Consider the following 27,339-nt stretch of genomic DNA (forward strand, 5'->3'; position numbering starts at 1 on the left):
AGAAGGTACAGCTGGCTGCCACATAAAGAGCTGCTTTCTGGATCATGGTTGCCTTCTAGTAAGTGTTTTCTACATAATTTGCAGCCAGATGGATTGCAACCTTGCCACATTCAAGTGCTACAGGGAAGGAGTCATATATGTTAGGTAGATGTCCATGTTGCTAATCTATTTCACTAGAGACACTTGTTAATAAATGCACCAGGTTTCCACCCCATAGCTCAGAGGTGGAGATAGACTGCACTGTGATATCTAGACATAGAGTAGCTTCAGAGGAAAATGATTCCAAACAAGATTAGAGCACTAACTAGAAATGACTCGTTGAGATCAACTCATAAAACTCTTAAAAAATCTCTATAGGTTACTGTACAAAATTGAGTCCCGAGGTTGGTGCAACACACCATTGACAGTTAAATCTAAATCACAAGAAGTAATTTACATACATTGTGTACAACTGAACCTTTTATTTTATCCCATGATTAAGGGTATTCACCTCTCACACCTTCCCAGTCATGTTCAGAAGCTAGTAGTTTCTTGTCACTTATCTCAAAGACCATCTGGTCTACCAGACTCCTTCCTCTGCACCTCCATAGCACTGATCATCTCAAACTTTGCATACAATCCAAACTCATTTAATGGTATATACATAAGCCCTAACAAAGGAGTTTGATGTATACATTATTGCTGAAGGACTTAGTTCTCTGGACAGTGTATATATAAACAAAATATGTTCTTTTGGCAAATTTGTCAGATTCTGAGGAGTCACTTCTGAAGGGGATGTATAAGGAGAGCTGCTTGGTACAGAGGAAGAGCCAGGACTACTAAAGGATAAAGCATTGGGGAAACAAGACTGTGCTAATTCATTTGCAAAGTATATTTTTCCTGAACTACATCTTACTAGTAAGCGGATGCAGTGTCTTTAAGTTAAAGTTTAACTATGGAAGAAAACAAATGTGTACCTGTAGATATTTGTGTCAACCTCCACTGTGAACAACTGGGTCCCATGTTATGCAAAATTACTTAGCTCTATTTAATACTTGCTTTCCAAAACTTCTGGAAACCTCTGGGGCTCAATAAGGTGTGAAGGCATGCTAAGATCCCGGTGCCACAAATCAATGTGGTAAAATATAGAACAATTTTTAATGGGAATTAATGAATGATGGACTATTTACCCAAATATGAAGGAATCCTGTATGGAACCAAAACAAGGCTCTCATTCACACAGTTCTAGGACAGAAAATATTGAAAGCCATATCATAAATGTATCTCTTAAAAGTCAACAACCCCTGATCAATACTGCTGGCAATAATAAAAGTATACATGCTGTTCTCTTTTTTTCAAACTACAGATGATATCCAGACCACAGAGGAAACAGCATTGCTTTACCAGACTTTAAAACAAGAAATGCTTTACCAGACTTTAAAACAAGAAATGACCATACAAATAGCCTTTTACCTGCAGCCAACTTTCTTATGAAAGAGGTAGTTATAAAACTGCAACTATTTTGCTTTTATATATATATATATATATATATATATATATATATATATATATATATATATATATATATATATATATATATGATAGATGGTTTAGCCTCACTCATCATTGGGTTTAAAAGCTGTGATTCTTTTTAAAAAAGGGATTTTACGTTTGACCCTCAATGAATGATGTGCTTTTATATCAATATTTTACCATAGTGCTATAGTAGGCAAAATGTATATTTGATCTCTTTTGCATCTCATATCTCAGTTCTGTGAATAAAGAGTGTAAATTTTAATTTAATGAAATATTGAAAAATATCTTATCAAATTCAGGTACTGGGAGAAAGTGTCCTGCAACATCTAAATTGCTGAAACCTGTGGAGAACAGGAAATACATTATTATCCTTTATTTATATAGAGGTGACATATTTTTCATCAGTACATGCCGACATTCTTAAAGTTGCCACTCAGTTTGAGTGGTTACAATATGAGTCGTGAAGAAATAGACACTTTATCACAATTGTCCTCTATGTCACACATAACGATCAAACCTTCAGATAAAGGAGGGGCAATTGTTGTGTTGGACACAGACAGGTATATATCTGAAATCAACAGACAGTTATCTGACACAATGGTGTACATTGAATTAAAGGGTGACCCTACGGTCTCCTTTAAAAAAGAACTAGATGGCCTTTTACAAAATGCTACTCAGTTGGGAGTAATTACAGAGAAATCTAAGACATACATGACTGTGAATCATCCCATTATCCCACTCATATATGTCTTACCAAAAATTCACAAAGATCCAATAAATCCGCCAGGGAGGCCGATAGTGGCGGGCATAGGATCTCTGACAAGCAATGTGGCTGAGACCTTGGATAAAATACTGGGTCCCTTAATACAAACAACTAGATCTTATGTAAGGGATACTAATGATTTCTTAGAAAAACTTACTCAAATAACAAAGATAGAGGGGGCTTGTTGGCTTGCCACTTTTGATGTAGCAAGTCTTTATACATCAATTCCTCACATGGATGGTCTAAAAGCTACAAATATTATTCTGAAACGATCAGGCTTATATAGTGATGCAGAAATAGAATTCTTCATGGAGATGTTGAGCTTCATATTACATAGAAACTATTTTCAATTTCGGGACAAATATTACTTGCAGGTGCGGGGGACGGCCATGGGGTCCAGGGTCGCCCCGTCGTATGCCAACTCCTTTATGAGTTGGTTTGAGGATGAGCATGTCTTTCGAAATGTACTCTTCACTAGGCATTGCTGTGCCTGGTGGAGGTACATCGATGACGTGTTCCTCCTATGGCGGGGTGACCTGGACTCCTTGGCCGCCTTCTGTGATGCAATTAATGGTGCCCATAATGACATTAAATTCACGATGACAGCTGATCTCCAAGCAGTTACTTTCTTAGATGTATTGGTCACACGAACTCAGACAGGATTTGATACCCGTATCTATACGAAGCCAACAGATTGTAACCAACTACTTTCATATGATAGCTTTCATCCTCCCTCAGTCAAAAGGTCTATTCCTACTAGTCAATTTACAAGAGTGAGTAGAATCACAAATAATCTAGTAGCTTTGGAACAAGATTTGGAATCAATGAGTAGGAAACTTAGACATAGGGGATACCCGAGTGATTTAATTCAGAAAAACAAACAGTCAGTAAGGGATGGGACTCTCAAGGGTCCATCGAGAGATCGGGTTACTATGGGAAACAGATTGGCTTATGTATCTCAATATAACTCAGCAACTCCGAAATTTAAATCTATATTGGACAAACATTGGCATTTATTAAGAGAGGCATATTCTTCAATTCTAGAGTTTCAACAAGGTCCTATGATGTCTTACCGTAGAGGAGCCACCATAGGGAGTAGACTGGTGAATGCAGACATACGTACACCCCCAAAGAAGGCAATGTTTTGGGGCCCCAGGAAAGAAGGCATGTATAGATGTAAAGGTTGTGCCCAGTGTCGATATGTACTTACGGGTCCTGAATTCGATCATCTCCATAGGGATAAGAAATATCAGATTAGGGGTTACAATACATGTGATACCAACTTTGCTGTATATATGCTGGTGTGTCCATGTGGGTTGGTCTATGTTGGGGAAACCACACAAAAGGTAAAGGATAGATTTTTCCAACATAGATCAACTATAAATACAGGTAATAGGTTATTGCCAGTTTCTAGACACTGTTTAGAACAGGGACATACATCTGACGAGCTGAGATTCAGAGTCATCCAACACGTTCCACCTCTCAAAAGAGGAGGAGATCGTGCTTTAGCATTAAAAAGGGCAGAAGTCAAATGGATTGATAGGTTGGGTACTCTTTGTCCACAGGGTCTAAACCGCGATTTTGATCTGCATTTATTTTTGTAAGTATTATTTTTGTAAGTACCATTTCTGCAAACAAGTATGTTTTTTGTTTTTTGTAATTATTTTTTTGTAAGTATTATTTTGTATTATTTTTGTAAGTATTTTTGTAATCTTCCAAGGGTATTTGTACCAACAGTCCGATGTGTTCAAGCGATTAAGACCGTCTAGTATAGTGAAAAATGTCCATGTAATCTGCTGCTACTGGCATATTTTTTCTAAATTGTAACTATGGACTCTGGATAGCAATGGGAGGGTGGAGATATGTGGCCACTGATGTGCAGATCCGTCCCTAATGTGAGGATGCGTCATCACAGTTACTGACCACGTATGCTCCGCCTGACAAGGAAGCAATCTGTTTGTGCAATGGAGTCCTACACGCTACTACACGATACATACGCTTGAGAAAGGGAACTGATGCTTCCCGAAACGTCGCGTGAGAGTGGATGAATTTAGCGTTAATACTGGACTTCCAACAGATAAGTGTCTTGTTACGAATGACGCTATTACTTTGTTACATTTTAACAAGCTAATAAAGGCTATGTTTTAAACTATGGAGTGCGATCTGGTTGGATATATATATATATATATATATATATATATATATATATATATATATATATATATATATATATATATATATATATATATATATATATATATATTACATTTGGAAAATGTGCCAGGTAAATATCTGGCTTGCTATCTAACAAGTAGCACACGTGGGCCGGAAAATGTCTGCCACAGATACACATCAAAAATGCAGTCAAATGTTTAGAGATTTTTTTTCTACATTTTATAGTACAAGTGTAAAATACCAGGAACAAATATTTATTTTCTTTCCTAATGGAAAACATTTGGCAGTTTAAAAAATATCAGAGAAGGAAAATTGTGTTGCAAAAGCTTAGAACCGTGGCTGCATGAGGCTTTCTGCCAGAAGTGGATATATATCACAGACAAAGGGAGAGCTACACACAGACTTGGCCGCAAGCCAGGCCCTCTTATCTGCCACTTTGTGTTCTTCTTCTTAGCCAATCTTTCCCAGCAGATTAATGGCCGCACAGCTCTGTATTTGAAAGAAAAACATGTCTCCCAAATGATAAAAGGTTTCAGCTCACAGAACCAATGGACAACTTTTTACCATTTAACCATCAGTAACTCTGATGTTCAGTCCACTAAGGCGTGTTGGCAGTTTCTGGGAAGGTAACAGAAGAAGTCTCAGAGTGCACAATAAAAACATGTCCATTTATTTCAGCGTGTGTAGGTAAACCATTGCCAACAGCCTGCAAGGCTTTTTCATACTTGACATAAATTCTGGTATTGCATTCATGTCATGTTGTAAGATTATTTTGTTAAAGAAGACATAGCTGATATTTATTAAAGAGATAAATAGATAATCCTTTTAAAAATACCCCAAATAAATCTAGCCTTGATTTATATACTCATTTTTGGGGGAGAGACTTGTGAAACCACACTCCCTACTCTCCCACATGTGTCACCGCATGACACTTACACATTCGCTGGCTCAAGAAACAATTAACTACAAGGCTACAGTATATATTTTGTGAATCACAAGATGTGTGGGGCAAATATTCTGCCCCTACAATTTACCAGCCCTGTACTAGCACTTTACATACAAACGAGTATACTATGCTGTACCACAAGGGGTGGCAACCCCCAGGCAAATCTGGGACACCCCAGAGCATGGTGGGAAATATTTGGCACCTTACAAAGAAAAAAAATGGTTGAATGGGATTTTGATCTCCATTTATAAAAGTGGAATAGCACAATAACTTTGCTATGTGTTATGCTAACTAGATACTGTACAAATTCTCAAGGAAAGGGGTGAGTCTGATTTTCTGAATCACTGGGGAACCCAGCAGGCTACTGGAGCAATACATGCAATGCACTGATCAATGTAATTTTAATTAGTTAAGTCAGTGCCTAATGTCAGTTGCTGCACATGAAAATTAGAATACTATTGCTGCATATTATTATTATAATCCTTCATTTATATAGCACCAACATTTTGTATATAAACACAAATGTACAGAAAGTAAAACAAAAAGGCTCATATACAATTTCCCCAGGCACAATTGAAACAGCAATAACATTCACTTTGTGCAGGGGGTGCTTTTCTCCACATTAAGAATCAAGTGCAAGAAGCAGAGTATAGTTGTCAAGCTCAAGGGAGCCCTGTACTTAAAACATGCTGTAGGCACATTGTAAAATATCTGTGCCTCGTGACCACTGATGCTCCCTAGCCTGTGCACCTGTAATTAGAGGGCTTTTAAGGGGATATCCACATAAAACCCACTTCCAACAACATGCAAAGTGGAAAAATTGTCTTTTGTATTTTGCCAGACAGGTTGCACACTGATGTGCAGTCTTAAAAAGGATCACAATAGGCCATACCTTGCTCTAAATGTGGCACTGCCTGTGTTAAGCATCCCATTAACAACAAGGCTCTTTGTGCTCTTTTTTAAGACTGCAAATATGCAAAATACATGGTGCTTTCCACTAATGTTTTCCATTGTGCATGTTGCCCCACCTCATACATTATAGACAAGCCATATAGTCTCCTGTAATCCGCATTCGCTACACCAATGGTACTTCAGCTTCTTGGACAAGTAAGTAACAAAAAATTTGGTTTCTAGCCCTTCAGGAACTTAATCTAAAACCCTTTTTGGGACAGTTTACAGAGTACTGGTTCATCTGCGGTTGGAGAGTCAAGGGCTAGCAGACAAAGCTGGTATAGAGTTACATAGTATTAAATTGCTGCTTACTTTAATGCTATGATCATTTCAATAAATAAATCTTGATCCAATCACACATTGGACAGGATAAAATTGAAATGTTCATTAAGGATGGAGATCTACAGTACAAATTAAAGGCAATTTATGCCAGCATTCAAAGACTAGCAAGACTTCTTGTACATATCAGTAACTAATAAAGTGTCCACTGTGTAGGTAACCCAAATGGGGGGGTCAAGAAAATCTGTAAAATTTTATAGTTATTTCTTACTATGGACAGAATGTCAATTAGCTTTCAAGCTCAATATTCTCAAGTAATAACTGTTACCTCTTAACTCACTCAGAGAAACACTGGTATATTCTCCTTGTTCTGGTGACATTAGGACAGTCATGTCAAGTCTTTAGACAAAAAAAATTGCGGAGATTTGCATCTCATACTAGGCTTCTCAATAGGAAAGGTACACTGCAAGCACAAAAATCAATACAAATAACTGAAGTTAACGGTATCCAATTAACCATTCCCTACTGCTTTAATGATGAACTATGTGGAGATTAATGGCAAGATAACAAGAAGTGGCATTGTTCACAGATTAAGCCCAAAATGAAAAAACTCACATTCATCCAAAAGGCCTGCAGCTTTGGAAGCATTTCACCACACTTGTCATCTTCTGTGGATAAAAGTCCTTCCCTGAGGAAATTGTTCAAGCAAAATTATCCTCTGTCCAGGCTAGAGAGCTCATCTACTTCCAGTCAAGAAGGTACATAAAGAGGAATGTAAGCCATGCATGTCTGTCTGCTTGCCAATTAGCCTCCTTGACTGCAAAGCCTAGTCTGTACTGCTGCAGTACCAATACATTTATTTTCATTGGAAAAGGTCTTTTAATGCAACTGTCATGAGTTTCTAAGGATAAATGTTGTTCTCAGCTAATATCAAGGACATTGCAGAGATATCAATGTAAATTCTCTAGAGATATCCATATTTTTCACCATGTAGGAACAAAATGGCAAGACGCACACTCCCACCTTACACATGCCAGATAAAGCAAACTGTATTAGTAATGACAGTTAGAGGACCTCTATGTTTGGTACCATGTTTTATGAACCCAATCCTAAAGTATAAATAACTAGCACTAGGCAGTTTCCTTTTTAAAAAATTAACAGAAGCAATACTTTTTGCATTGTTATGATTTGTATATTATGCATATTATTTATTTAAATTAACTCCCCCCAAAATTGATCAAAATGTCTTTTCATGTATAAATTGCTATGTTGGTATAGGTATACAAGTTATTCAAAATGCTCAGGGCCTGATGTTTTCTGGATAATGGATCTTTCTGTAGTTTGGATCTTTATACCTTAAGTCTACTAGCAAATCATGTAAACATTAAATAAACCCAATAGGGTTGTTATTCTTCCAATAAGGATTAATTATGTCTTAGTTTGGAGAGAAAAAAGGAATCATTTTTAAAAATTTGGATTATTGGATAAAATAGAGTCTATGGGAGATGGCCTTTCCATAATTTGGAGCTTTCTGGATAACAGGTTTCTAGATAATGGATCCCATACCTGCCAACAACTATATACATAGCCCCCCCAAAATGTATTTCTTATTCATTCAGAATGTTTACAGCGCCACTACTCACATTAAAGTATCTTGATTTACAATGAAATCATTTACATCTAGTTAAATATTTTCAGATGCAGTGTATCCTGTTGATCTCACCAATCTGAATCCATCAGCAGAAATAAATGTCTCTAGCGTTTTCTGCACAGCATTAAAATAATAGATGATAGTACATAATTGGCAAGTAACATAACTTTCCATGCTGATCTACAGTGAAAGAAGGTAGACAAGCATATAGAACTATCATGTATAAACAAGTGTGGAGCATACTGTGAGAGAAAAACAGCATGAAGCCTTGAAGACTACATTTGTATTCATTATGTGCTGTGCTTGTGCTAATACCATTGAAGCAGCAATGGTTATTTTGCTTAGCTCACATTCGTGCAAGCTTTGGCAATACAATTTTCACCTGCTAATAAAGAGCAAGTAGAAGGAGTTACTTCAGTCTGCCTGATTATTATCAGCTGCTGTGTGACATGACAGTGCCATACCCTGAACTGCATTATTCTGATTGATAACAGGGGCTTTAAGAGGCTTACGCTAACAGACAGTAATTTAGTATTGAAAATATTGAACATTTTCTATTGTCAATTTATATTCTCTTCCACAGCCAATATGGAATTAGATTCTGCTAAAAACTCAGGTTATAACATTGTTATAAAATTTTGGAAACCTCTAAAATATACACTACAAGAATTGATGCATTTTCAACTGGTTATTCATACAGCTTGGCAATTATAACCATGTTGTTGATAATTTTCAATAATTTAAAATAAAGAAATATATTCCAATCTATTCCAAGACACTTGAAGAGCCTGACCCTACTATTGAGACCATAAATGGGCAGTCCACCCCTTGTCCAACATGAGTGCAATGGCAGCGCTTATTCTGGACATATTTTTGAAGAATAATCCATGCTTTTTGTTGTTTCTTGCTAAACAATGTAGATAATAAAATTGCCAGTGCACAGATAATACCCCTGCGCAATGAACAATGATGGGGGGGGGTTTACACTGGGAATCTATGTATTATTTAATTAAAGACCAAAACATGGAGAAGCTTTAATCTTACAGTTTGCCCTGCTTAACAACAATAGGCATTCCTGATTAAAACAATAGGCAAAAAGTATGTTCAGCACAAGTCCCATTCATTGAACTCAAATTGAACAAGGGGCTATACTGTGAAACGTACAAAAATGGCATATTTAATATTTTTAAGCTAATTGTTATCAAAAATGTAGTAATGGATTAGTGCCCCAAAGCACATAAATCAGCACTAGCAATTAAAACCAGGACCCCCTGAATCAGAGCATTAGTTATATATATAAATAGTAATAAATAATAATAACTTGTGAGTAGGGCCCTCACACTGTGTTGCAATGCAATGTCCTTTTATTTGTATACCCTTACTTTGTAAAGCATTGTGTGAGACACTGGTACTATATTAATAGCAATATTACAATAATAGTACTTAATAGTATAGAATATTTGTTCATAAACTTTGCAGACACTAACTTCAAAAGAACAACAAATATTTTCCATTGAATATCATTGATATCAGTGGCGAATGCATTTGCCAAGGGTCATTGGCCCTTTTAGTTATACAGACGTCAGCGGCAACATTATCATTAGAATGCAGAGAAATGGTGCCAGCAGGGAAGGAACTTATACAATATGGCTCAAATAGAGCTGAACTTGGTCAGGCACAAGATGACATATCAAATGTAACTGAATCAGTCATATTATATCTGTTCTTGATATACCTGTTAATAAATCAAGTTAAAAATGCCCCCAAAGCCTCATTTGTATTTACAGATTCTGTAAAAGCTAGAAATCAGCCTGGACCACTGTGGCACAGCCTGTGTCCTGCTAGCGATGAATTATATTTCTGGAGGTGTACTAGAGAATTTATTGTAGTGCTATTTGTGGCAAACTTAAATTCTATAAAGGGCATGGCCTAAACTGGTCCCCAAACTTTAGAACTGTTTTAGCTCTGAAATAGTGTCCCTATACCGCTCCCACAATGCAAAGGCTACTTAACAGCTCACCTTAGGAAGCAAAGCGCTAACAGTGTAAAAAATTAAATTTCCCGTAAGTAATGCAAATGAGCTCTAACTTGAAGAAATAATAGAATCTCAAAATGTCCTTTTTTTTTTTAGAACATTTCTATTTCAGTATAAAAGCACTTCTGTTGTAGTTCATGCAACCATTCTACATTTTCTAGAGGTTACTGCATCCCTTCCCTCCTCACTATTTACAGTATAATTGTATTATATCGTTTTATAAAGACATTATTTCTTGATCTAAAGATTAAAGGCCACATTCCCTTTGATTTTCCACTGTGTCATGAAATTCCTTTCAGAATGATTGTGTATGTAAATTTCATGATACAAAAAAGTGAAGAATGTTAGTTCATCAAAAGAATAAAATATTCTCCCCAGTCTGTTGACCCTCCTCCTTAATAGAGGCCAGAGCCAGTGACAGAAAAATAAAACTGACTATACTTGGAATACCTGAAACCACTAATCAAATGTGAAATGTTTTGATTAAAGCTGTTCAGTGAGCCAAAGAGCCATGAGTAAAATCTGAATCCATACTGTCTTGGAGATAAGCTTGCTGCTGATTACCACACAGAAGTGAAATTTCATTCTGGTTCACATTGGATTTTTTATATGCTTACCTTTCAGAAACAGGGTAAAAATGGAAATAAAGCTGAGAAAAATTGCCAAAGAATATATCTTTAGAATTTTCATTACTGGTTCTGATATTCTCCTCTCTAAAATGTGGTCTGAATTAATACTCAAATCCTTAGAAAGTTACCATTTTGGAATCAAAATACAGTAAATCACATCTCCCACCATCCATACTCACAACAGATGGGCTATCAAGAGCATCCTGAGCAGCTGTATCACTGTCTGGGCTGGGAACTGCACTGACCCTACAGAGGATAGTGAAGATAGCAGAGAAGATCATAAGTGTCTCTCATCCTTCCTTCACGGACATTTACACCACTCGCTGCATCCGTAAAGCCACCAGCATTGTGGCTGATCCAAAACACCCCTCACTGTTCACACTCCTGCCATCTGAAAAAAGGTACTGAAGCATTAGGGCCCTCACCACCAGACTGTGTAACAGTTTCTTCTCCCAAGCCATAAGACTCCTGAACACCCAGGGACCGGACAGATCTCTCACAGACACACACTCCATCTGACCTACGCTATTATATATAACCATTGTTGACAATTGTTCTCTATGAGCACATCTGCACTTTATCATGTTCTTACTACTATCATATCACAGTGATACACGCATCATGTCTGACGTTTAACATTATTTACTGTACATTACATCTGCTGAGTGTGCACTGTCTTGTCCTGTCCCTGCACTATCTTGCAGTAGTTGCACATTTTGTTGCACTTGCACTTTTGTCTGTTGTCTGCTGTCCGGTACTTCTATGTTGTGTGCAGCACCATGGTCCTAGAGGAATGTTGTTTCATTCCACTGTGTACTGTACAAACATATACGGATGAAATGACAAATAAACTCACTCTTGACATTACAAAAGTAGTTTAGTCTACAGTTTTAATTTACATCTGTAAAACAATAACAAAAAAGGGAGAGTAAAGTACATTTTTGTTGTTGAAATGGGTATAAAACAATACTCTTGACTTTATGACATGTTAAATATTGTTTACTGCAGTTTGCAGAGAAAAAATATAGTAGAAAAATGCAACTTGTTTCTTTATTAAATACCATATATTAGAGATCAAATAAATGATGATAATCTAAACAGGAAAATTATGTTCGGTCCTTGTGAACAGAGCCAGGTCAAGGCATAAGGGCAAGCCCCCCGACCCCATCTACCTACCAACTCTCCCGTCAGCCTATCTATCTCCCCCCCTTTGGCAACTCTACTCCCTCTCTGCAACTCTCCATTTATGCCTCTCAAGACCCCTGCTCCCACTTGAAACCTCTTTCCTCAGCTTGTCTTCAGGAACGTTGTTTCGTTTCACTGTGTACTGTACAAACGTATATGGATGAAATCACAATAAACTCAGTCTTGACTCACTATCTTGACTCACTGCCAGTGCCTCCTATAATTTGCCTCTTGGAATCCCTTCAATCAAAAGGTCCTTCACTGGTTCCAATCACCAACTAAAGCAAGGTCAGAGTTAGAGCAAGAGGGAGCACATGCTTAGGGTCCTAGAATCCACCGTTGTGCTCTAGACATGTGCTTCTTCTACCTACCCCTACTTTTGGCTCTGCTTGCAAGGTAGATTATTAGATTCCCATTCCCATTGGTAACTCAAAAGGACCAAACATGGAGTAAAGGGATTCTGTCACGATTTTTATGGTGTCTTTTCATTTCTAAATTACACTGTTTACACTGCAAATAATTCAATCTACCATATAAAATGTCATTCGGTGTATTTTTTTTAGTTGTAATATTTGCGTTTAGGCAGCCATATTTGATCATTTTGCCTGGTCATGTGCTTTCAGAAATAGATAGTGCAGCACTATGGAACGGCTTTCTGACAGACTATTGTTTCTCCTACTCAATGTAACCGAAGGTGTCGCAGTGGGACCTGGAATTTTTACTAATGAGTGCTGATCTTAGATCTACCTGGGAACTGGTATCTTGTGTTAGGGAGCTGCTATCTGTTACCTTGCCATTGTTCAGTTGTTAGACTGCTGGGGATGGTGTAAGGGAGGGGGATGATATTACTCAAACTTGCAGTACAGGAGTGACTGAAGTCTATTAGCACAAGTCACATGACTGCGGGCTCCTGGGAAACTGACAATATGTCTAGTGCTTTTATGGCCCTTACCAAGTACAGTGAATACCATTACTGTTTTTTGATTTAAGATGCAGAATCTAAGTAATGTCCGGCAGAAGTGTAAATTAGGGACCACTCTAAACAGGAACTTAAAATTTGGTTTAAAAATAACTTTATCAGCATCAAAATCTTATCAGACCGTATCAGCATCCCCTGACTGTTAAGCTCTAGAGAACTGGACGCAATACACTGCGCCATTTTAATCAGGCCACTGTGGGGACAATGGAATTACCACTGCCTTCAGAGGTTTACCTGTCTCAACAGGTACATTGCCCTCAATTTGCAATTGATCACTGAATCAAATGAGCAATACTGAGCACAAGTGCAAGGAGCTACTTTGATTTCATTCATTGATAATTTGTCATGCAACTGCACCCCCTGAGATGTATACTTGAAAAATGAGACATAGAATCAAGAACTATGACCTCATCTGAGGTTAGGTGAATATATGTCGATTTAAGATTAAATGTCTCTTTATTTTGCACCTGACTCTTACTTTCTACAGTTACACACACACACATATATTGCTTTCTGCTACCTTCCCTCCTGACTTTGAACAGTTACCTGAATGTGTCCCTGCACAATTGGTCTCAATAACACATTGTGTCACTTTGTGCAAGGGTGATATATGAAACTAATACAGCTGTCAATGAAAAGTGAAAAAGGTTTCCCTGTTGTTTTTTGTTAACAAAAAAAGTGCAGCGATGTTCTATTAGGAGAGAACATCAAAGAAAAATGATAATGGTTAACAGGCCACTTGCTCAGTCTATTGTCCCAATAATCCTAAACAGTATCTGTGATATGCCTGTGAAACAAAATTAATGGCCTGTCCACCACACTACAGCAAGAGGACCTGCGTATTTTTCTGAGCTAATCTTCTTGGTCTGTCCCTTGGAGACAATAGATGCTGACTGTGCCTGCAGGAAGAGAACGTTCAATTAATCACAGGTCCTTGGTTATTACCTCTAGTTTCAGAAAGGTGCAAAATCATTCATTTTGTAGACCATGTCAACCCGTGCTATTTAATCCTATGTTGACAATTATCATTAACGTTTGTTGTTCTAAAAATGAGAAGAAACACCTTTAAACTGTCTTTGAGATATTTTAACCTCTTAACTTTGCCTGGTAATGTTTAACTTAAAAAAGAATAGCAGTGAAAATTATTTATTAATAGTGATGGGAGAATAAATTTGGCAGACACAAATTTGCAGCGAATTTCCACGCTTAGCCACAAGCGAATAAATTCGCAAAACTGTGGCAACAATTGGCCAGTCAAAAACTTGCCAGTCAAAAAAAATGGATGCGTGTCAAAATTGGTGTACACATAAACCTCGGCATGCGTCAAAATTATTCGGCGGTCCATTGACTTGAATGCATTTGGACCAAATAGTTGTGCATGCCTTTTGCGAATTGTGCGGTAAATTCACACATTTTTCAGCGAAGAGAAACGGCACTTAGATTCACCCATTGCTATTTATTAATATATGCAAAGAATATCATAGGTGTCATTTACTTGCTTTAGTTTGCGTCTAAAGGTGCAACTGCAATCAATTCAGAAACAGAGGTGGTGCAAGTAGCACATATATTAAATGCATGTAACTTTTTTTGCAGCTGACTGTGGCCAGGTGCGGTAGCAGTGCAGTAAGTAGACAATCCTTCATATTGTTAGTATGTGCATATATAAATACAAAAAGAGAGAAAATATGACCCAGCTGAAATAGTATTAGGGCAATAGAATAACACATGCCATGTACATACCATAACATCATTATTTTTTGGCTGCAGCATCTGTATTACTTTTCTGTTTTCTAAGTTTTGCATGGTTTATACAATATTCATTTTTGTGCAGTTTACGGCTCAAAATAAAAATTAGACATCTTTGTTATTCCAAGAAAATAAACAAAGGGTTCAAATAACAGCATAGCAAACCTATACATTTCCAAGTATAGCTTATGTATCAATTTGCGACTTCCAGTTCTCAAAATACTGTAGTTTGACCTTAATATATGTTAATTCTGATTTAAAAAATCAGAACTGAAGCCAGTTTAATTGCAATGGTATTCATCAAGCCTGCACAAAGAGATGTTAGTACTGCAGCTCTCAACTGTGGGTCTATTCATCTGTCTGTCTCTCTATCTGTCTGCCATTCTATCTTTGTATCTATCTATCTTTCTATCATTGATGAAACTCATTTTTCTTTTCCAGTAATCATTTTAAATTGCAGAAGTAGAAATGTGAACTTGTATAGGGGTGGTTCACCTTTAAGTTAAGTTTTAGCATGTTATAGAATGGCCAAATCTAAACAACTTTTAAATCAGTCTTAATTATTTATTTGTTGTAGTTCTGAATCTTTGCAGCTTTCAAAGGGTGGTCACTGACTCCATCTAAAAAAAAAACCAAATGCTCGGTAAGGTTACAAGTCTATTGTTATTGCTACTTTTTATTACTCATCTTTCTATTCAGGCTCTGCTCTATTCATATTCCAGTCTCTTATTCAAATAAATGCAAATTTCAATATTCAAATTTGGACCCTAGCAACCAGATTGCTGAAATTGCAAACTGGAGGGCTGCTGAAATATCTCAAAAACACAAATAATAAAAAATGAAAAGCAACTGCAAATTGTCTCAGAAAATCACTCTCTACAATTCAGTGATCCCCAACCAGTAGCTCGTGAGCAACCTTTTGCTCTCCAACCCCTTGGAACTTGCTCCCAGTGGCCTCAAAGCAGGTGCTTATTTTTGAATTCCAGGCTTGGAAAAAAGTTTTGGTTGTATAAAAACCAGGTTTACTACCAAACAGAGCCTCAATGTAGGTTGAAAATCAACATAGGTGCTACCAAATGGCCAATCACAGCACTTAGTTTGCACCCCAAGAACATTTTTCATGCTTGTGTTGCTCCCCAACTTCTTTTACTTCTGAATGTTGCTCACAGGTTCAAAAGGTTGGGGATCCCTATCCCTGCTCTACATCATACCAAAAGTTACTCAAAGGTGAACATTAGAAAATAACTCCATGGACAAAGGGAAAAAAAGTAAAGAAAAAGCATCTCCATGGACAAAGGGACACATACATCCCAGTTAATACAAGAGACTGGCCTTAACTACAATTTAAATATGACGTAGCTCTGAATTTAAATCCTCTAACTACAGAATACTGGGCCCAGAAGAGTGTTTTTACAACTCCCATACCTCACACATAGCAGAGGAAAATTACCTTTCTCATAAAAATCTGTAGGTCAAGACCCCTGTGGGGCCCTATATCTTTCTGGTCCCCTAGCTGCCACTGGGCCTGCTGTCTCTGCTGCTAGATCTTCACTGACAGATCTTATTTTTACATTTTAAAACACTTTATCAATGGGGAATTTTTTTCATAGTGCATTTATTTTCCACAAAAGTGTGAATTATTAAAGATTCTTCCACTGAGGAAAAAGGCTGTTTCATTTTATCAATGTAAATGATTAATGCAGTCATAATCCTAGGAAAAGTTATTGCCACTCCATTTCCTGGCGACAGACTGAAAGGTCCATTGTGTGGTATCAAAAAAAAAAATATTTCCTTTTCTTCATTTGTTTCTGTTCTCTTCAAGGTATAATCCAAAGTAGAACCATATGGCTATCAGCAATTAAGCAGCACATCACACCTCCTGTTTATTTCTTTTCCTACCCTGGCTCATTCATTTATAGCATGTTAAGTCGTGGTGTCTGCAGTCGTGTGTAATATTTTGAATGTCTTGAAAATGTCACCAGGAAATGTTGTACCAGTTATAATAAAGGCAGCTTACCCCATCTGCTTTTCATTACAACCAGAAAGCATTTAAGGAGCACAATAAAAACATAATGCTGAAAAGCACAATAACCCATATCAGATGTGCAGGCTTGGTATAGTGTATTCAGCACCATATTGCAGATTAAACATTCACAAAATATTTGGGACTTACGGTCACCAAACATTAACACTGTCACTACTGCAAGCAAGTGTGCCTTGAGGTTTTTACTTGCTTTTCATTTGCTCTCTTAAAGCGATTCTCCATCCAAAACCTATTTTTTGCATATTTAAAGAAAATCTAATTGTTGTCAACCTTCCAATACAAATGTATTTAAAATATGTCAGTGTTTTTAAAGTTATTGCAATTGCATTGTACATTTACTTCCAACGTTAAAACAGTTTGTTTACAAAATTATTGTATATTGAAACGTTGCGTAGAATCACATTACCATTCATTATGCAAAAAAGAAAAAACTGTATTATAGTCCACATGGCCACATAACTAAGAAGTCTTAGAAGTTTATGCCACTACCAAATTTAAAGCCCAAAGAGTCACACTAACAAAGCTTCTGAAATTTTTAGTTTCAAATTCTAGATATTCAAATTCAAAATATTACATTATTTCAAAAAGAATGAAATCTAACTGCTATTAAATAGTATGTGTCCATCTAGTTAGCTATTCATATATACACACTGGAGCACAAGACTTTCTTCTATTTAATCAGTGCCCAGCACAGTGCTGAGTGGCCTACAGCACTCCTGGAATTAAACTGCAACTGTCAGCATTCTATTTTACAGCTGTTAGCAAAGCAAATGAGGGCTGTAGTTAAACAGCATTTTGGGGGATTATTTTCATAAAGCATAACACATTTTTACAGTATTAATTTCCCCAACCCACTGACATGAGGCAAGGGGATTTCACAATTGTAGATGTGCCTGTCCCACTTTGTGCAAAGCCCCCTCTCCACAGACACACCTGCAGAACCATTCAAGTCATGTTAATGATTAAATGTCATAATAATAATAATAATAATAATAATAATAATGTAAACAGTCTTTCTATTAGCATCTGTTGGTTTTCTATGGCCAAATGAGCAATTGTGCATTCCATTTTTTTTATGTTAGGCACTCTTTCAATAACAGGTTTATTACATTAAGGGGATTATTTATCAAAGGTCAAATTTTAGAGCTATGTGAGGTTTTTAAACCTTGAATTAACTCACAACTTGAATGGTTTCTTATTTAAGAAAAACTTGAATGGAAAAAACTAGAATCAGCGAGTTCGAGTTTGCAAAACCTGAAAACTCTAATTGATACGGTTTTCTGTGAAAAACAGCTCAAACTGATTGAGCGAAACCCGAACATCATGAAGGCTATTAACGTCTTCAAATGGTTCAAAAGACCTCAGCCATTGACTCCTACTTGAACTAGACAGGTTTTAGATGGCGTATTTTCGGATTTAAGCTATTTCCAGGGTCGGTGTATAATAAATCTGAAAGATTCAAGTTTTTTTTTAAAAAAACTCGAAAAATGAAAAAAAATTCTAAAACCCTAAAAATCGATTTTTACCTCCAAAATAACCTTGCAAACTCAAATTTGTTGTGGAAAACACAACACAATCCTTAAAATCCTTTAAATGGCATTATTTGCAACTTTTTTCCAGTTACACGCTCTCCTGTCAATATGTGACATGCCCCTTTCATGGACTTTTTAAAAATGCATCACTTGCTGCCCTATAAACATGTAACATTAAAATACACAATTTGCCATTACAACAGATTCTGGAATGCATATATTTGTGGTCAAAACTAGGGTCGCTTCAAAATCCAAGATTTCTGCAGGATTCAGATAAATCTAAGCATCTCGCACTAATTAAATCGGAATTCTTAACTTCTTCACAAAACCAGGAAAAATTGCTAATTCTTTCCCCACACAAGCAATGTTTGGATTAAGTTCTGAATTCGGCCAAATCCCAACATGGGTTTGGTGCATCCATAGTGGGAACACTAGCCATTAAATATTTGCTACATATATACAGTATATACTGTGTGTATGTATGTATATATATATATATATATATATATATATATATATATATACACTATATTACAAGTTGATTATGCAAACCAGTTTGAAATACTCTCCACAAAATTCTGAATATTCCATTGGAAGGTTATGGTAGCCCAAAGAAGTATTTTTAATTTTTCACTTTAAAATGTGGATTCTTATTGTATGGTACAGGTAGGACTTAAGGTCCCCATAGATGCAAAGATTTATCTTGCCGAATGACCGATTTTAGCAAAATCCGACCAATCCTTGGAAATTATCGTGTGGTTAGTGGGATTTGAACGGATTTTTCGGCCGACATCTGTCAGGAAATTGATCGGCCAGGTTAAAAAATCTTTGTTGGTCCCAGTGCAATCTATCTATATTTGCAGGGTCAAGCAGGCAGCTACCCTTTGTTTTCGTGGCAAATTGGTCTTTTTAGTTGATGGTCAATTCGTACGATCGTACAATAGTTCTGAGATAATCGTGGTCTCACGATCAGATCTTTTCAAAATCTCAACATCTATCGCCAGTTTAAATGAAGCAAGCACTCAATTTGAGGCAGTAGCCAACCCAGACATTAAAAAATATACTTGACGTCAATGTTATAATTAGGGAAGAAACAGAGATAAGAGAAAATCTGGCATCCATGTCTCTACTGAGAACAGACAACACTTTTGTTGTAACATGCAGAAAACTATTAAGGCTAGTGGAGTGTTGTAATGCAATTAACTATCTCAAAACTACAAGAAAAAAACAATAGCTACTTTTACAACCTGGTGCCTATATCTATATGTATTGTTTCACCTATTTAACATTAATTGTTAATAACAGCATGGTATTTACAACATTCTGATAATGAATATCCTACTAACAAGGCTAGCAATAAAAAAATAATATTAAAGTAAAATGTTGTAGATGCCTAAAATGATTTTCAAGATGACCTATAGATAGATATTGCACGATCAATAACAAATACACAATGAATATGAGTTTGTCCTATTAGGTTAAAATTTTAAGAGCACTTTTCATTTAATATGATCTGATGAGGTCAAACAAGGGGAAGGACACCCATACTTTGACCTGTAACCTTGCTTCGTATTGCAGTGCTTCATTCCATCACTGTCTTGATCCTAAGCATTCTCAGAAGAGTGTTATGCATGGCAGGGTAGTGCAGGATAAATTGGCTGGGTGGATAATTGGCTGAAATCCTCTGCTGTAATGGGCAACACCTGAGCCATAGCACTTTAAAGGTTGAGAAGAAATCAATTGAGTGCAGAAGAGCCATTTTCAACAGCTAAATGATCATTCTCCATAAAAAGAACCCAATGGTAATTAAAAAATATATATGGTAATAAAACAAAAATATGGGAGCAAAAAAGATATGGTCTGGTGGTGTAATCAATATTCTGCATTAAATCATTAGCAAGTGCATTTTAACCCTGAGTTGTTAATAGAGTAAGAAGAAAAAATAATGAATGGTATAAGCATTTAATAATGTTGTAAAACACTGTCTGTCATCTACAGTTCTCAAAAGGGAGAGATGCAGGGCTATAACAATACAGAATATGGTCTATGGCATATACGCCCTAGCATAAATGTTTTGGACCTTTAATGACAAATTAAACAGATCAAAATTCGATTTATATTTAGGCAGTCGTGTTGCTAACTATGGGTGCCCGGAGAATGTGCATATGGTCCAGACCTAGACTGGCAATCTGTGAGTTCTGGTTAATGCCAGAGGCAGACTCGGGCCAGGCCGGCCAGGCTGGCCAGGCAACCTAGGCCCCGGCTGTGCGCAAGCGCGAAAAAACATGCTTGCGCATGTGCGAGACAACGCGCTGCGTGAGCTGAACCTCAGAGTGACTGGGAAAGAGAACAAGCAGTCGGGGAGAGCTGGGACCGGACATGGGGCAACAAAAAAGAATTTCACTGGCACTCGAAGGTTCATTCAAGCAGGTACAAGCCCTTGCTGAGTTTATTTTGCGAAGGTCCTTCGCAAAATAAACTCAGCAAGGGCTAACCTTCGAGTGCCAGTGAAATTCTTCTTTGTTGCTACAATTGAGGTTGCCGAGTCCTCCTTCACCGTGCACCGGGTTGTCTTGTCCTGGAGAGCCAGGGTGTGCAAGTGTGGTAACCTTGTACCGGACATGGGGTAGGCAGCAGAGAAGGTACATGCCTGGCGCCCCCCAGCTTTGCACCCTAGGCACGTGCCTACTCTGCCTACCCCTAGTTTCGGCCCTGGTCAGAGGGGCTGCTGCAAGATGCCATATATAGTCAATATTAGGTGGGCTGCTTGGAGGCTGTTTTGGCCTCTGTGTTCTTAAAATGCCAGGACCTAGTTTGAATCCCAGTCCAGGCCTGCTATGGTAGTGTTGCAAGTGCCCAATGTCTACAGCTGGCAGAAGGGAAAACAATAAGGGTAATTAATAAAGAAAAGTCTGGTGCTATTTTAAATGAATTCCTTCTCCTCGCTAGTAGTAAATGCTAATGGAGCAAAAGAGAACATGAGAAAATGAAACGCAAGCCTGTAAAGAAATTAGAACAGAGCAGAAGAGCAAAAGTAGCAAAATATAAAAGGTGGCAAACCACAGAAGAGAGATGGTGACATACGTACATGTAATATACTATGTTTTTGAGCCTCTGCTCAGGGTCTTTGTTAATACACTTGGAATTAAGTTGCCTGGATTTCAAGATTACTTTAAAATTGTTGTGGTAGTTCCTATCAGTGTAAAAGGCTGCTTTAGTTTTTCTATGTAGAGAAGACTTATTCACCAAAGGGTTGTTTCATTCTTTGTTCGCCTTCCTAATGACTGTTTTAGACCAGGATTCAGTTCCCCATGTGCACCTGAATTCTCCATCACCAAATGCTGCTAGGCACTTATACAAGGCACATATGTAGTCTTGCTATTAAATTAAAAAATATGTAGACTTTTCATGATTTTTTAATGATTCTGAAAGTTCCCTAAGCCCCTGCTCTCCTGCTGATCTTTCTGACTACTTTGCAGAGCTGGCTGACTACTGTTACTTTGTATCAGCAGCCAGCTGTCCTTAGACTGCATCCTCCAAACCCCAAAATTCCCTGCACATGTGATTTCAATAAGGAATGAAACATCACAGTGCAATGCATTGTGGGTTATGTAGTTCCTGCATCTCTGTAAGCTGTGGAGTGGTTGTTACAATTTGTAGCATCAGTGTTTAGTCCCTCCTTCCCTGCCAGGATTTCAAATGATGCAGAAAGAGAAGAAATGTTGAACAGCTGGATTTCAGCATAGAAAATTACATTTATTGATACTGTTTGCATACCTCTAAAATGTGCCATTTTTAGAGGGACAGTCCCTCTTTTGACAGCTCAACCCGCAGTTCCTCATTTGTACTGGAAAGTCACATTATTCTCTGCACTCAACAGCCAGAAAAAGAAACAAAGTTTCTAACTTAATTGGCTTTTGGCAGAGAGCCCAGAACAGTTAACAGTTGCAAATAAGATACCTTGTAACAATTTTGAGATAAGCAAACAAGTAATTCCAACAATATAAGATAACAGGTCCCTTGGGAAATGTTAAGACTCACAGCTTAAAGGGCAATTTACCTTCATTAGCAAAACTGTAACAACAGAAAAAAAACACAGAAATATGTTCAAACTTTCATAACCTGCCAAATTTTGTAAAATGAACATAGTAATTAGGGGGTGTGGCCACAAAAATGGGGGTGGTCACAAATTTTGCGTACCTACGCGTGCCAACTTTTTTGTCCCTCTTTTTATTTCCAAAATATTGGGAGGTGTGATTTTGAACAGGTAACTGTGATGGCTATATTAGGGTTTTCTGTGTTATGTGGGCCTCTTTATCAAGTGTGACACAACAGTGCAAAAATACTTAATACCTCACCTTTCCCAGTCCTGGGTTGTCTTTTACTTTGTTGACTGCCCTCAGAAGGCATGGTGGTGCAGGTGGTGGACATGTCTGAAGAATACCACAGAAGCTGGTAGAAAAGAGTGGAGTTTCAGACACTAAGGAAGGAGTAGTTCTTTGTTTCTTCTTTTTGGAGGAGAGATTTAATTTCTGAGCAGCCCTGTAAAAACATTACCAGGATGTTAACAGAAATAAAGAGCTTAAATGTACATGCTTCAGTGCTTGAGCCTTTCACCTGTTACCAAAACACAGGGTGCCAGTAAGAGAAATATCACTATATATTTTAGACACAACAGAAGGCCTCAGTTTGTGCTTATGGAAATGAGAAGTGCAGTTCATTTATTGCTGCTATTTTTTCTCCAAACCATTTGCAACTGACATTTTGAAAACTACATGTAACATACACATGCAAATGATTATATAAATATGTATGCCTAATACAGACTGAAGCAATTTCAAGCAAAGTGAATTACATTACTACACTGTATAGTGCTGGCTAAACATGAACATTTGAATAAATGAATGATGTGAGAATTAGAGGCCACTTAGCCTATGCAAATCATATTTTAAACTATGCAGTTCTGTATTAAGCAGTTACTGTGAGCTTTACTGTATATATCACTGGTTTCCAAACCTGTCCTCATGACCCATGAATAGTGTTGTTATCCACAAAGCATCGCAGGTGGCTGGGTTATTATAATGGCATGTCTGATCTGCCACACTGACCTTTTCTGCTATCATTTCAGCACCTAAGCATCGCTAACTTAATTTTAAATGATTTTTCCTTGTATTTGTCTGATAGAAACAAAAAGTGGCAGATGTATGATTACATTGCAGCATGGGGATTTTTCTTGCTGAGGGTCAATATATTAACCACAAGAATACCTAAATTCTCAAGTAACTGCATTGACTTAGCAGGGCACCAGGTAAATTCTGGGGGAACAGATGCTTACTTAGTTATGTGGCCTTATATGTATAAAATTTTTTTAACAGTGCAGTTAACAATAGCATACTTTGCTTTCATTTTTTAATTTATATTTGCCAGTTTCAAGCTTACTGGAAACTGTACATCTGCAATTTAGAACCTATTTTCGTAAATAAGATGATTATCCTTCAACAGTATGACAGAAGCATACCGCATATTAGTAAAGACAAGTTTGAGATAGCTGCAATATTTTAAGATAAAAGAACCCCAGGTACCCATATTAATGTATCTGGTTTAGCCAGAAATAGCCCTCCACCGGGATGCTGCATAAATATTACCGTATGTAAAGGAAGATTACAGAATGATATCTAATAAACATAAAGACCCAGAAAAATAATACATTATATGTAAGCTTACTGGACAAACTGACTCTGAAATTAAATCAGGCCTCTATAACTACTGCAGTACATGGATGATAAAGCTACATATGTTTGTATGATTAATCAAATTTGAGCCAGGCATTTGCCAATTAAAGGCCAGGTTGCCTGGTTACAAGGAGCAAACAGTTCCGTGATTTCTACCAACTTGAAAACGTACAAGGGATAGAAAACCATTTATTCAATACCGGGATTAAAAATTCTCTAAGGCGTTGAAAGTAATTTCCCTGCAGACTCAATCACATTGAAAGATCTTCAGGAATATATCCCATACTGAAAAATATTTCTTTATCTTTAGCCATAAAATATTATGGGGATGAAAGCTAAACAGCCATTTATATTTCATAAAATTAGTTATTGAAATGTGCATGACCGTGCTGTTGAGATAAAATAATAATAGCTGGAAGAGAAAAACACTGTGTTATAACAAGAAGATTGTAAAGTGTAACTACTTTTGCCAGCTAGTACACAAATGTCATTACAAAGGCAGCAATCTGAATTAAGTTCCTCTCACACTTAACAACAAGGGTCTGGAAGCCATTTTAAAGGTTATCTGAAGTTAACAAGTTGCATACACATATACTCAGAAGTGAGATTAATAGCTATAGGCTTAAGGCCTTATTGAAACTAGAGTTCCTACATGTCAAATTGCAGTTTGGTTGGAGCAAATCAATATGTCTCAGATGATACATCCGACAATGGATTGGTTCCAACTACATAAAGTGAGCAAATCTATTCTGGTTCTTATAGAAATCAGTTTGCCATTTTTGGCATCCAGCTAAAGCAGTTGGCTGCCTAAAATAACTGGAGGCTATGTGTGAATAAGGCATAAAAAGGAAGCATCTCAAGTTCACTGAAGCATAATGAAGGTGCATCTCAGGTTCACATGAAGACACATGACTCTGACTCTGAGTCACTCATGTCATGTCCACTTTCGATCTTATCCTGGCAGCACATACAAACTAACTAAAGCTAGTAGGCTAGAAATGTTGTACATTATGCTGTGGGCTTCTGTACCAGGCCAAAGCAACCACAGCCCTTTAGCAGGGAAGGTCTATGCTTCTCAGAGGTGGGCCATGCCAGCTGGGCGCCCTAGGCAACCCAGCCGGCCAGCTCGCCCTCACTTCCCCCATTGCACGCATTGGCGCATGCGAGGCAGTGTCGGACTGGGACACCAGGGGCCCACCAAAAAACTTTAGATCAGGGGCCCACCCAAAAACCTTAGACCAGGGGCCCACTCTTAGTACTATTATTCTTCCTCTCCTCACTCAACCTCTATTCTCCTAGTCTTTTTTCTTAACATTCTATAATCTGACACCTGGGCCCACCGGGAGTTTTCCTGGTATACCAGGCCAATCTGACACTGATGCGAGGTGAGGCGGCACGATTCCATGCATACACGGTGACGCTGAGTGGCGTTCACTTGCATTCAATGCCAGGTGAGTCTGGTCTAGGGGTAGGTAGAAGAGGTTGCTGCCCAGCGTCCCCCAATCATTGCGCCCTAGGCAGCTGCCTCTTCTGCCTACCCCTATTACCGGCCCTGATGCTTCTGAAGATGCCCCAATAGCTCCTCATCTTCTTCTCTGTTAATTCACTGCACATGCTCTGTGCTGCTGTCAGTTACTGAGCTTAGGGATCAACTCAAAATATACATTACACATAATGCTGATCAGAATTGAACCCTGTAGCATCAGCTTATATGACAGGCCAACCTCATTTTTTGCTTGATAATTTGCAACGACCCCTAAGCTTAGCTGCTCAGAGCTCACTGAGCAAGTGAGTGTCGCAGACACTTTCCAGGATGGTGACCCCCCTGTGACAAGTTTTAACTCCTGGAACATTGCTGCTATTGGAAAGCTGAAACGTTAGGCTGGTGCAATAGGTTCATTATATAAAATATGGCATTTCTAGCCATTTTCATTGTTATGCTTTAGTTTTCCTTTAAGCACACTAAGAAAGCATACAATAGTATAGATGTCACAGAGCCTTAAATTCTAGGATATCTGAATTATATGGCATAATACATAAACAAAATAAATGCTTAAATATGTTGTGTATGGAAAATTACATGAAACAAGTCTTTAATTGAATGGTATAGTTTTTCCTAAATTCAAATCCTGGATTTGTTACAATTATTATTCAAGGTGAGATACTTGCTACTGAATGTTATTTTTATTGTTTTGTAGATGTACAGGTTATGCACAATGCTTGGGACCTGGGGTTTTTCAGAAAGTAGGATCTCCATACGTTAAGTCTACTAAAAATCATTTAAACATTACTTAAACCCAATAGGATTGTTTTGCCTGCAATAAAAACGTGAATTATTTAATCAAAATGAAGTCTGTGGGAGATGACTTTCTCATAAATTCTAACTTTCTGCAATCATGTCTAGCACTTGTTCTCTTCTCAGAAATGCCTTCTATCTGTTTCTTTCCCCTTATCTTGAGGGAGATAATGATCAACTCCTTGCCTACTTGAGACCTTGTTTCACGTTATTATTTAGTGTAAAGAGGATTCAGGCCTAAGAAAAACAGGACAGGATCTTTATCTCCCTCATGACATGGAGTTGGTTGACATCTCTGTTTATTTGGCCCTCTTACTAAATTCCATAAATTGACTTACAATTTATCATTAATGCATTTGCACTGTATTATTCCATGACTAGTTCTTTCCTCTAATCCTCAAGGTTCACATTAACCACAAAATTCAGTACCTGCCAAGACAATATCCCTGTCTGCCCTAACCCCACCTATTTACCTTGCTGGTTTTTGGGTAGACCCACTGTTTTCATCACACTATTTTAACTAATGTATTTATGCTCTGATCCCAGTAACAGATGTGGTACCCCACACACTTGAATTATGTTTATTTATGTTTAATTATTATTAATGAAGTTCTGATCACTCTTAGAATAAACACATTTTCACTCCCTCACTACCTACTTGTAAATAAGGCCAGAGATCCAAATGGGCATCTGTTGGTAGCCCTGTCAGCTATCAGTGATTCACTTCTTAGGATAGGCTTGAATTACTAATGAATGATCCATATACACAGTCCAGGTCACCATATAAGAAGCTCTTTCTACAACATCAAATACAAGATCGTATGAAGAAAAGTAGTCACCAATCCTGCATTCAATTAGGAGAGATTTATAGTTCTTTAGAT

General features: G+C 37.5%; 1 protein-coding gene across 1 annotated transcript in view; it reads right to left on the reverse strand.

The window, feature by feature from the left end:
• The window catches only part of LOC108716124 (kinesin-like protein KIF26B), a 192,863-nt gene that overhangs the window by 52,287 nt on the left and 113,237 nt on the right, over positions 1-27,339 (reverse strand). The window contains exon 5 of the mRNA XM_041562761.1: positions 22,789-22,972. Within this exon, the coding sequence (XP_041418695.1) occupies positions 22,789-22,972 (184 nt within the window). The remainder of the gene's footprint in view (positions 1-22,788; positions 22,973-27,339) is intronic.

Source organism: Xenopus laevis, chromosome 5L (assembly GCF_017654675.1).
Source record: "Xenopus laevis strain J_2021 chromosome 5L, Xenopus_laevis_v10.1, whole genome shotgun sequence".
Lineage (NCBI taxonomy): Eukaryota > Metazoa > Chordata > Amphibia > Anura > Pipidae > Xenopus > Xenopus laevis.